This window comes from Lynx rufus, unplaced genomic scaffold (genome assembly GCF_022079265.1).
Source record: "Lynx rufus isolate CCGP_SWC_20201006 ecotype Redwood Valley unplaced genomic scaffold, mLynRuf1.p SCAF_7, whole genome shotgun sequence".
In the NCBI taxonomy this organism is placed as follows: domain Eukaryota; kingdom Metazoa; phylum Chordata; class Mammalia; order Carnivora; family Felidae; genus Lynx; species Lynx rufus.
In genome coordinates, this window is record NW_025814889.1 from 101398776 (window position 1) to 101412157 (window position 13382).

At 35.9% G+C, this 13382-nt stretch overlaps 1 protein-coding gene across 2 annotated transcripts in view; it reads left to right on the forward strand.

Moving 5' to 3' along the window:
* The window catches only part of NAV3 (neuron navigator 3), a 350852-nt gene that overhangs the window by 122388 nt on the left and 215082 nt on the right, over nucleotides 1–13382 (forward strand). For both annotated transcript variants that reach the window (XM_047066485.1, XM_047066486.1), the window contains exon 5: nucleotides 452–635. In XM_047066485.1, the coding sequence (XP_046922441.1) occupies nucleotides 452–635 (184 nt within the window). The remainder of the gene's footprint in view (nucleotides 1–451; nucleotides 636–13382) is intronic.

Consider the following 13382-nt stretch of genomic DNA (forward strand, 5'->3'; position numbering starts at 1 on the left):
CATACCATCCTGATTTATAATGCAGGACAACCAACATTTAGGTGGCTTTTTTCCTCCACTTCAGAGCCATCACTATGTTGATAACAGCTGTGTATTTGTGAGGGCAGCAGAATGCTAAATCAAATGATTAGCACAAGACAGCCCATCCGTTTGTAGGAAGAAGCAAACTCCAGAAAAATTGCAGTTAAGGATCAGCAAAGAGCATTGCTCATCCAAGTTTTGTTCTCTGTACCCCCCATCCCGTGACTCAGTCCCTGAAGCTCCAAGCTATTCGGAAATGCTACGTGTCAGAAATTCACAAGTGACTGAGAGACTCTAGTTGCATTTCCATCTTCACAGATTTAGTCTAAGACAATGGCAACCAGAATTTCAGTTGTAAAACAAATAATAAAAAGGAAAACCACATTCATCTGTATGTTTTTACTGTTTGTGTATTTTCCCTTTGATACAGAAATAAGAAATGGAAACTTAAAAGCCATTCTAGGGCTGTTTTTCAGTTTGTCTCGCTACAAGCAGCAACAACACCATCAGCAACAGTATTACCAGTCCTTGGTGGAGCTTCAGCAGCCAGTCAGCCACGCCTCCCCTCAGGCAGAAGCCAGTCAGGCCAAAAGCCAGCAAGATATGCAGTCCAGGTAAGGAGGGAAGCAGAGATGGGTTTGAAATCAACGTGTCTAGATACAACTCGTTTTTACATGAGTTTTTGTTTGTGAGTTTGAAAAATCGATTTATGTCGTTGTATCAGTGTTATGATATTTTTTGACTAATGTGACACAAGTTAAAACCACTTTTCTTTTGGTTGGATGAACAACATTTATCACTTCGGGGATGAAATATTTATGTTTGTTTTCTAGAGATGATTATGGTTTGTATCAAAGTGTGTGAAATGTCTTTCTTGTCAGCGATGCGGCAGGTTATTTCCTTCTGCAAATTATTACTTAGAATGTGCTATTGAGTCCTACTCTGTACTCCTACTCTCTACTCAATTATCTTTGAGTCTTTTGATAAATTCATTAAGTCTGTCAAAAGTTTCAGATCTGTTAAACATAGGGATTTGAGTGTTTGGGGACATACTGTTTTTAATGTGTGTGTGTGTGTGTGTGTACTTATAAACACACATGTATGTGTTCGTCTGACTTGATACTGTTGGCTCATTGTAGACACAGCCTGGGGTGAGGTGTTGACAAATCACGGCACCTTCCTTACCCTTCCATTACTGCCGTTTTCCAATTTGGACTTTCTGTCAGTCAGGGTTCAGCCAGAGAAGCAGAACCAATAAGGGATTAAAAGATTTATTGTGAAGAATTGGTTTACATGATCATGGGGACTCCCTAGGCAAGTCTGAAATCCTAAAGGCAGCCGAGCAGGAAAGGCAGGCTGAACTTCTCTCAGCATGAGCCAAAACTTTTATATACAGGTGGAATTTCTTCTCTCAAGTAAGCTTCCATCCTGCTCTTAAGACCTTTCAAGTGGGGAATCAGACCTACCCAGATTATCTCGGATAATCTCTCTTAAAGTCAGCTGCTGTGGATTTTAGCCACATCCACAAAATACTTTCACAGCAGCACCTAGATTAGTGTTTGATTGAATAAGTGGGACTGAGTTGACACATCAAAAAATCATCACAGAATGAAATTAAGTTAACAAGTTTCATGCATACTGCTCATTTGTTCCTCATCAATGACCAGGGTATCAGGTCATTAGCTCTATTGTGTAAATAGCTGATTTTTTTTCCTTAGTGGGGTGAATGTCCAATATGAAAATACTCACCATGTTGAAGAGTATATATACATATCAAACATATGTAAATATTTAACTTTTTCCATCTTAGAAGACAAACCTGAAACTTAGTAACACTCAGTTTACCTTGAATTTGTTTTTGATATTTAGTATCGACTCAAAAAGTTAAAGTCCAAATTACATTCACAAAGCACACGCCCCATCCTTATTGTCAAATATTCAGCAGTTCAGAAATCTTCTTCTCTTTCACCTGTCAACTAGCCCTTTCTTCATATTAGGCAATATTTCTTTTCTCTATATGAACATGTAAACTCTATTCCCTTTGGCAGATTTTATTCACTAATGAATTATTAAATCGATATAGAAAAATTAGAATTTTATCAAAAAATATAGGGTATACTACAGAGTTCATGGAGTGATAAAAGATATTTCTCATTACTCAATGCAGATATGTTTCTGTTCTTTAAGCTCGTCTGGGCTATTTATGATGTAAGTGAAATTATGCAAAAGTCAAAGTGAAAAAAAATACGGAGTAAGTTCTTTGGATTTCCTTAAGAATGGAGAGGAGCGGGGGAAGGAAATAGCTTTTTATTATGTATTATTATTTGGAGGAGTTGGTAGAAAGAGATCTGGGTTGTAAAAACTGCCAGAAATAATAATTCCTAGAGTTTGGTGTAAGTTACTTAAACCACGGACAAAAGGCAGGAATAGTAGTGGAAAAAACATAGGAAGTTAAGTGGTATGTATTGTAGAAAACATGTGACCTCTGGAAGTGATATGGAGTATCATTTGTCTTTGCTTTACCTCATTCTATTTCTGTATCTGCCATGTGGAATTTCTTGCCCAGAAGTTCTCAGTGGTTATGACCCTTTTGGGGAGATTGTTTTTCTCATTCTTACTGGATATGCATGACTATTATGGAATTGTGTTTTTTTAAGATACAAAACCCTATATAGTAGGCATGGTAATTTTACACCATTTTGGGGAGAGCCTGCTTATTTTTTTCTCTGAAAGGTTTTGAGGAGTATTCTTTTCACTGGGATCCTTTACGACTGAGGCACACTCCTAAATAATTTTTTTCTTATGATAAATTTAATTACTTTTAATTACTTTCTAGACCAATAATTTATAAATGTGGAGTACTTGCTGTAGTAAATATAGCACTTATGTCTCTGATGTAGAGGGGCTACAAGTCTTAATTTTAATAGAATTTATTATGTTTTGAAGAATATTATTTCAAACATTAATACTTATTTCCATTTGTATAGATTTGGTCAGAGAATAGCCTATGAATTAGAATTTATGTGGACTTATGTACAACAATCGTTGTATGTATTTTTCAAAAGCCCATAGTGATAATATACATAAGAAAGGATATCTACTAGGGGCGCCTGGGTGGCGCAGTCGGTTAAGCGTCCGACTTCAGCCAGGTCACGATCTCGCGGTCCGTGAGTTCGAGCCCCGCGTCAGGCTCTGGGCTGATGGCTCAGAGCCTGGAGCCTGTTTCCGATTCTGTGTCTCCCTCTCTCTCTGCCCCTCCCCCGTTCATGCTCTGTCTCTCTCTGTCCCAAAAATAAATAAAAAAACGTTGAAAAAAAATTTAAAAAGAAAGGATATCTACTATATGTCTTTATAGTAGAACCAAGATAATTAATGCAGAAAAAAATAACCCAGTGACACATTTATCTTCATTCTCCTGAAGTGTGAGTCATGAGTCATGATTTATGAAGCCTTTCTGTTGATTCTAAATCTCTTCCCAAGTAAATAGCTTAAATAACTGGTTGCTATAGTATTCTGGATATTTAGCCAGAAAATGTTCTTATATTTTTCTCTGTCAACTCCAAAAAATTTTAAGGGCACATTGTTTCAGTTCAGTGAGAGTTTTATTTTGTTTTATTCTTTTTGTTTATTTAAAATAAATTGATGTAACTGTATATATTCCCAGAGTATTTTATACATTAAGAATTTGTAACTTGGTTTTGCTATTTTAAAAATAGCTCCAAATGTTTTCAATCATTTGGAACATCTTTCATTTAAACAGACACTTTGACCTAAAGGTTAATAAGTATACAAGAGAGAAAATAAAACATGAACCAAGAGGAATCGAGTGTGGGTAACAGAGTCTCCTTTTTTGGTTTCTCAGCTCTTTCTCCTCTTTCGTGTGCATGTTTGTGGGTATGTAGGCTCACATACATGAGAGCATACCTGTGTGTGTGTGTGTGTGTGTGTGTGTGTGTGTGTGTGTGTGTGTGTAAGTGTGTGTATCCTGCTCAGGTGGCAACAAGAAACTTGCCTCTAGAATCAAACTGCCTGAACCTGGATCCCAGTTCTCCCACTGCCTAATTGTGTGGCCTGGGGCAACTTGCCTGACGTCTCGGTGCCCATCTCATGAAGTTTTTTTTTAGGTTCACTGGGTCAGTACAGCATAAGACACTGTGAACATATCTGGCACAGGTCACTCTCTGCTCAAAGCCTTGCAATGGTTTCAAATAGCCCAGGTTTTCTCCCACCTTAGGCAATGTGTTCTTGCTGATCCTTTGCCTGGAATACTCTGATAGCTGCTTGGCTAAATCTCTCATCTGCCTCAAGTCAGCCGCTCATCTGTTGCCTTCCCACTGATGCTTACCTAACCACCCTTTTAACCCTGCCTGCGTCCCATCTCTGCTCCCCATTGCACTTCGCCATACTTTTTCTTTTTTTTCCTTAGCTTAGCCTTAATCAACCTTTAACCTCAAATCACTTCTTATATCCGTTATTTATTATTGCCACTTCCCTCTAAAAGGCAAGCACTATCAGTACAGCAAGATTTGTTATATCTTAATTACTGGTGTGGTAGTACTCGTAACAGTAATAATAATAGTAATAATTATAATAATAAGCACAGGGCCTTACACATAGTAGTTTTCTACGATTATTTCTGAAATGAGATAATGTAAGAATTAACAAATCTGTGTCCCACCTGTTTCCAATTTTAAATAGAAAGATGGGTAGTTGCAAGTGTAAGTAGTTCCAAATGACAATTGTGTATATTTATAAAATTAGTAGAATAAAAATAATTAAACATATCCTTGACTTGGGGTGGTCATGTTATTAAAATACAATTGGTTTCAAAATGATGTACAGTGGAAATTCTTATTATTCCTGGAATTATCCATTTGTAGTATCTATATTAAAATAAGGCGGGGACTCGGATTGTAAATTTCGTAAACGTTCCCTGGGAATACTTGGTTATATCTGGAGTGATAAAGCCTTGATTAATCAAGTCTTCACTTCTCAAAAATGTGAATATATTTAACATAAAAATTAAATTCTTTTTGTCAATGATGTTTGGAAGGACTTTGCATGAGTAAAGATTAAAGATCTTGCTGGATTATGTAATGTAAAGCATCCTATTTGCATTTATTTAATGTGAATATAAGACTATTTCCTCCTATTTTTCTGGCTTTTCTTTTTATTTTGAAAATAGTAAAGACCCTTTCTTAAACCAACTGGAAAAATATGAGAAATGTTTTAATAAAATTGATAAAAATCTTTAGTAAGAGTTGAAGTCATCGTTCTTTTCTGTAAATTTGAACTAGAAGATCAGAAGATACTATTTCTTTTTCTAGAAAAAAAGTAGAGAAGAATGCTTTAATTTTCAAACTCAGAAAATTCATTTGATCAGTAGGTATGTTTTGGGCATTCAGGTTATTTCTGCTAATCATACTTTTCCATGTGTTGAGTTTTGACCATAGAGTTCTAGTTGACATGGAAGATGACAGGAAGTTAATTTCACCCAAATCTTACACAATGTCTGACACATGAGACCAGCCAGGAATGAGCAGAATGCATATCATGAATGGATAATCTTCCTAAGAATATCTGGTAAATCATCGTAGTGAAAGAAGATTATAAAACAAAAAATTATTTTTCTTATGTCTTGGTCCAGCTATACATAAAGTGTTAACATGATACTATGTGTAAAAGATGATGATTTTTATTTGCTAAAAGCTTTAAGAAAGAGGGTTTTTTTTCTTAAAATGTGGGCCTTTTTGCTTAATTTTTATCCAGATGATTAAATAACTTTCCTTCCTGTTATTACATAGTGAATTTTACCAACTCGCAAATAGTGATCACTGAATCACATGAACAGAGATTTCATGTTTTATAGAAATAAAACATGTGAAAAAGAAAAGAAATTAAGTGTAAAAGTAGAAATAGGTAAGAAATCACATAGATCATAGAAGTAAGAAAGGCAGCGACGAAGATATATCTTTCTGAACTACCATAACAGCTATTTTGAGAATTGGGGAGATTATGATTTCCGCAGCTGATCATTTGCCCTTCTGCTTCTCATTTGTAGGAGAAAATCAAATATGTGTCCACTTGCAATTTATACGAACTTTCTCAGAGGACTCGCACGCCAAATAGCAAAATCTATGGACACGTGTTCTTTGAGTGACTTATCTATTCCCTGTGCAGCCCCTTGAAAAGGTTCCCGCGACCCCCGCCACACACGTTGCTCTTGGAACCCTCTTTCCATTGAGGACATTTGCCTGTCTCTTTTCCAGGAAACATCATTTCCTTCTGGGGGATTCACTCAGAAACTGGGACGGCTTACAGCTTTTCAGCCTGGGGTTATAAATCTTGCAAAGTATATTAAGGAAGTTTAATTTAAGATGACAGGAAGGCTCTGGTAATTTAAGCCCTCGTGAACCTGGCTTCAATTAGTTTCTTAACTCAGCTCTGTGTTGTGGCCTATAGTGTGCTCTTCAAAAAAGTCAGTGAATCAATTAAACTTTAAACAAACGAAACGCAAAGGACATTTATGAATATTTTTTAAGTGGGACTTTTTCTTTTCTAGAGAGGAATAATTGAAGGGATAGAGAGTTTTTGTTAATTGCCTGATTTAGGAAACCAAGAGAGTGCAATAATAAAAGAGCATATAATACGCACATACACAGTTTGCTTACGTTGTGCTTTTATTTCACTGTTTAAAAGGCTTGACAACTACTCATACTTCTGTTGCTATAGATGAAGCAGCATCTATACAGTTTTGGTTATTTTAGAGTCAGGCAAACGTGGGTTTAAATTCTGCCTGCCAATTCCCAGTGTTGTGGCATTGAGCAAATTATTTTAACCTGTTCAAATACCAGTGTTCTTACCTCTACTATTGGAATGGAAGTAACTGCCTCATGAAGGCATTGAGAAGTCCTCAGAGAGTGATTCATGTATAAAGTGCCTCCTTAGCACAACACTTGGCATGTAATAGACACTCAACTCAGCTACTGACGCTATACCTTCTCCCCCTTAAATATCGTGTCATATGTATAATAAAATATATTGACCCATGTTAGAAACCTCAAGTCAGCCTTGTCTCTCCCTTCTCACTTTCTCTGATCACTTCTGTCCATTCCACTTCTAACTTGTATTTAAATATGTGAAAGTAATTCAAAGTAATAACATCCTCATTATTAAAAACAACGGCCTGATGCTCAGACCGTCTCATGCCCAGTCTGATAAACCCTTTAGTTATTATTAAAGAGGTAAACACTTTAATTATTTCAGGTATTTCCTTTGGTAGTTACTCCCATATAGCTAAATAAAATACTTCTACACTAGTTTTTATTCATTAATTTGGTCATTCTCTTTTGATTCACACACTCCCCATCTCTCCCATCCTCCATTAATGTGTTCCATACATATTTTTTAAGCACTTAGCATTCTTCAGACACTCTTCTGGGCACTTGAGATACAGCAGAGGACAAAAGAGATTAAACAATCCTTGCCCTCTTGAAGCTTACATCTACCCTAGTGATGGGAGACAATAAAAAATTAAAATATGTATCACTAACTGGACAGCTGATGGTGGAGAAAAACAAACCAGAAAAAAAGACGCTGTGTAGAAGCCATATTCCTGCAAATTTAAATATGGAGCCCTCACTCAAATGACATTGAGCAGAGGAGGTAAGAGAATCAGCAGTGTGGCTATCTTGGGAGAGAGAGTTTCAAGCTGACAGAAGACAAGAGCTGAGACCTTGAGTTAGGAGCTTGTCTGGTTTATTTTAAGAAGAGTAAATAACCCAGTTGGGATGGATCAGAGGGAAGGAGGCAGGAAAAGAGTAGGATTAATTCAGATGAAGAGCAGGGAAACACTAGCGTGATGTGACCCTTTTGCCACTGCAAGGACATTGGATTTTATTCCAGGAGAAATGGGAAGCCACCATATTCCATAAAGAGGGGTAAACAGGTATAAAAATCAAGGGGTCACTCTGGCTGCTTTGTTGGAAATAGTTATTAGTGGGGAGAAGGTAAAAACAAGAAGGGGAGAAGGTCATGGAGAAAAGCTTGGAGTACCATATTGAAAGTGGAGAGGAAGTTAAGTTCAAAATATATTTTGAAGGCAGGGTCAGTAGAATTAGCTGACAGATTTGAAGTGGGATTGGTAAACAGAGAGGAGATTCTCATTGGAAAGGCAATTCCATTTACTGCAAAGGGAAAGAATGTGGGAGGGGCAGATTTGGTATGGAGAAAGATATTTACTTATCGACATGTCAATTTTATGATGTCTACTAGGTATATACAAGAGGAAATACGAAGAAGGCAATTGGAATTGCAAGACTGTATTTAAGGGACAGGTGTAGGCCATATATGAAAATTCTATGAATACAAACATATAGAAATTATAAAAACTGTGAGCCTAGATACAATAAAGTCACCAAAAATCTGTATGCAGATGAAGAGAAGATGAGGACTGGGGCCAAGAGCCAGACTGTATTTAGACGATGAGTGATTGCAAGACCTGCTAGAGGAAACTAAAAAAAGGGCAGCCTGTAGAGTCAGAAGAAAACCAGAATTTGTTTGCCTGGAAAGCAAGTGAAGAAAGTAGGCTAAGGAGAAGGAGGAGATTAATAATAATAATTTATATGTAACCCCAGTCACCATTCTAAGTACTTTATATACTTATTAATTATTCCATTCCTCACAGCAACCCTCTGATATAGCTATTGTAAGTAATCGTAGTTATCAGATTAAAAACAAAACTGGAAATCGAAAGACCAATTAGATTGCACAAAGTTTCATGGTTACTAAACTGTATGTTTAATCCAGGCGATCTGAGTACAGAGTTTGTGGTTCTAACCATTGCCTACCTACCTGCAGAATGTCAACTGCCTCAAAAATTGCACAAAAGCAGGATGAGCACTGAGATCTGATTCCGGGATTTTTCATTGGAGACTCTGATGAGAGCTATTCAGTGGAGTGGTCACTGTGGTAACTTGATGAGAATCAAGGAGAAATGGACAATCAATGGAAAAGGAGAGAGAGAGGAATTAGAGGTGGTCATTAGTGTGTGGACAGGTCTTCCTAGGATTGCTACTAATGTAGTGAAATTTCACTCTTTTTAGCTCTTTTATTGTTTAACTTTGTAACTTTATATAATGAAGGAACATCTTTGCTTCTCTCTCACTCAACTGTAGAATATCTTTGGGTGTTCTGTATTATAAAATATGGCTATTAACATTTCTATTCAGTTCTCCGCCTCCACTAACAATTTCCATCCTCTGTCATCTGCACTCTTAAAATTAAGGCTCATAAGATTTACATTCTATTTTGTACAGATTGATTCCAAGATTTTTCAAACCAATGGAGTACTTCTATAATGGGTATTAGAAATATGTTCTGCGGAATCAAAACATATACTGTGATTCTTTCCTTTTCAACAGCTGTCTTGAGTTTCTATTGAAAGTTGATATTTGTTTGAATGCAGTCAGTAACTAATAGACAATTTTAAGAATGGTCCAGGATTGCTCTGTGCTGACAGTGCAGAACCTGCTTGGGATTCTCTGTCTCCCTCTTTATCTGTCCCTCCCCCACTCACCCTGTCTCTGTCTCTCTCAAATAAATAAACTCAAAAAAAATTGAAAGAATGAGCCAATGTTCATTTAATGATGCTTTAGAAGGATGAGTCCAGGTGTATTGAGGAACCCCTCCATGCCAGCATTCCTTTTCTTGGATTATTCAGTTGTTGGTAGTTAAAATTGCTTCTTGTTTGTTTGGAAGGTTAATTCATTGGTTTGTTTATATCCGGCCATAGAGCGGTCATTGATAGTGATTGATGTGGATATTTGATTAATCTCCTTTTTGTAGTCTCTTCATTTTACCTCCAATTTCCTAGTCCAGCTTTCCTCCTTATTCTTCTAGACTGAATCCTCCCTGCATGTGTACACTGGGATGAAGCTTCTCTTCCTATGTGTTTTCCATTAACATTATTCCCTTTATTTTCAGTTTTTCAAAGTCTGTTGAAATCTCTTGTCCATTGATGGCTCTTGTCTTCTATCCTGTTATTCTTGATGTTGTGAACTTAAATCTTCAATATTCCCTTTTAAGCGTGCTAATGGCATCACATTAGGGAAAACAATAACATGAATTTGAGTCTCAGAAGGCATGGACCGAATCATTTTTGGTTCTGATAACTTTCTTTTTTTCTTCTTTAAAAAAAAATAAAAATCCATTAACTGAGTCTAAGTCTCCAGATGGATAATAAAAATATTGTAGTTCTACCCTACTTTTTCGAGGGAGTTAGGAGAATATAATATATAAAGTATTAGACTGCCTACTAATTTCGATTTTAACTTAAGACTTGTGTTTTTTGACATAAATGTATAAGTAAAAACAATAGTTAGCCAGTGTTTTATAGTTTGCTCTTAAAACAACCAACAATATGATTTGTGTATCATCGTATCCTGTGACTCAGGATAACTTGTAATTTATTTCTTCAACATTTTACCATAGGACATTTTCACATCCTTTTTATATATTTTACAAACATTGTCTCCCAAACGCTAGATGTTGTTTGGTTCGATTTGATTTTTAGTACGTATGGGGGCACTTCTCAAATAGAGCACTGATAATGTAGACTTAATTATTATACCTCCGGTTTTTATACCATATGAAATTATTTTATATTAATCTGTTTTCCACTAGAGACTGCATTCAACTTACTGACTTAACAATAGAGAATGCAACTGTCATAATAACTATAATAATCATGCCAGTATGACCATTGAATTATTTTCCCGTAGTTAGAGCTACATAGAAAACCAAATAGTAATCAGGGGATGACAGGGTGAGCACCGAGTTAGATTTAGGGGACTTGTAAACATTTCTGTAGCTGAGACAGTCTTGCCTATGAGACTTCAACCATTAGTCAAGGGTCCCTCCTTATCATAAAGCACACTGTTAACATTTGCCTCTTCATATTCCATTTCCTGAGCTTCCCCTTCTGACAACCCCCACAGGCTCCCCCTTTCTGACTGACCTCTTAGTCTGAAAAGATGTGCAAACACAACCAGCCCTCTTTCCCTGCGAGAACTGTCAGGTAGACTCTGGACCAAAGCTCACCATCAGAGATATTTTGAGACCACAGCCACTCCTTCATAACATGAAACTGAATGTATTGATGATTACATTTGTTTTGCAATAAATTGAGAATAGTCCAATTATAAGAACCCTAAAAAATTGACTTTTTCCTAGATCTTCAAACTGTATAAGCATTCAGTTACATAATTATTTTATAAGTATAATAAAGTCATTTTCAGAAACATGTACTAAGAAATAGTTAACACATTTTGTGCTTATTAATAACAACACTTTTTAAGTCTTACAAGTATTAAGTAATTCAGATTTTTCACTAATCAGGGTAGTCTTTACCAAAGTAGTCAGGGTCCTGTGTGTGTGTGTGTGTGTGTGTGTGTGTGTGTGTGTGTGGTTGCATTAAAATGAACTTTTGGAATGGAGCATTCAATTTATTGTAATACAATTTTACTCCATGCTGAAAATTATAAGTGGCAAAGATCCATGGAGCAAGATAGTGCTTTGAGCTATGTGTAAGTAAAAGCATTGTTGGGAAATTTCATTTATGGTAAGATTGTGAGAGAAATATGAGCCTGGTTTCCTGAGTTGCCCTTTATCCTGAAGTTCTACGTTCCTAAAAAAGCATGAGACTTTGATGCGGTAATATCTTACACAGGCATCTCCCTCTCTAGTTACCGTTTTGAGATCCCACAAAAACAGACCATGCAGGTGGCCTTATTAACTGTCAGTTGAAATTTAAGATAACACAGAGGTTATAATCTATTTACATACCATATGTCACTAATGGGATAAGTTATCACAGTAACCTGTCTCACATATAATCAGGATGATATTTCAGCCACCCAGCTACTAAAAAGAAACACATGTGGATGAAAGCTAAGTTTCTGACTCATCTATGGATTAGGCAATAACTGTTTTCAGTGATGTCTCAGCTAAATTGAAGCATAGGGACAGAGTATTTTTATCACATACTCTGATGGTGAGTATAGTTGTTGCAGAATATCTTAAATATTTCTGAAGGAACATATTTGGTTTTGAGGTGCAAAAGATATTTTTACAGAAGTGGTTGAACACCTTCATCTTTCTTAGAGCCAATAGCTTGTCAGTTACCATTTTATAACACTGCACAAGGATCCTATAAAAGGGAAAATCTTTATAATAAAGGAAGAATTTGGTGTAGAGAATTCTTTGAATCTTAATTCTGAATGCATGGGTTTTTATCTACTCTTATAAATTATAGGATATATAAGGATATATATTTTAATCTATTTCAGTCTTAAAATGTTAGTGGATGTGCTTTCCTATCTTCAAAACTTTTTATTTTGTTGTATCTATTGTTGTCTAAAAATCTTTTAAGACTTTGTTCCCATGGACTTAGTTATAATATATGTTGGGTGACTTCTTCCAGATCTCAAGCTATTTTCAGTGTATTTGGAAGGGAATAATTTCTAACTTTTTAACATGATAACAATAAAAGTACAATTGGGATTTATAAATTGTCCACTAAAACCCATATCCAGAAAATTTCTTCCTTTCTATTTTGTGATTTCTTTGTAGGTCTCCTTGGTCCCTTGGGAATAGTGCCATTAAAAAGACAAATGTGATTTTATGATTAAGTGTGTTTTTCTCTTTCTTTGAGAATCAAAAGCACAAAATGTCTGACTACATAAGGATTCTGTAGAGGGATTTTTACTCATAATATGTTTATGTGACTATAAGACTTAATGGTAAATAGACAAGAGAGGAAGAAAGGGTGCTTCCAAAGTAATTTTCTCTCAAGTTTCTTAATATAGATGAGGAGTTATAAGAATGTATGTAGATGAAAAATTGCCTTTATATTCTACTTACTCTAAAAAACTTATTCAATCACTTTTGTATTAAGTACATACACTTTAACTCTTTTGTGCTTGATTTTTGTTTTAATGAGTACATCACCGTGCAGTTGGGCTTAGTCAAAGAATGCTGTATGGAAATGAAATGAAATATTTTAATGAAAGATGATATTGTTCCTAATGATTCTTCATATGTTACATTAGAGCCCAGTGTTCTTTTTCATTGGTGACTTAAAATTTCAGCTGTGACCTTTTAGCAAACAAAGAGTCAGTCCCCACTGTGTGCCAAGAATTATGTTCGATGTGTGGTTGAGATATGGTGATGATTTTACCATTCAAATTGCTGACAATGTAATAGAAACCCTAGATATTTAAACAGATAGTTCAATCAGGGTTTGCTAACTAATCCAACAGAGTTACTCAGTGACCGCAGTTAGAGGAAAGAGCTCATATGAA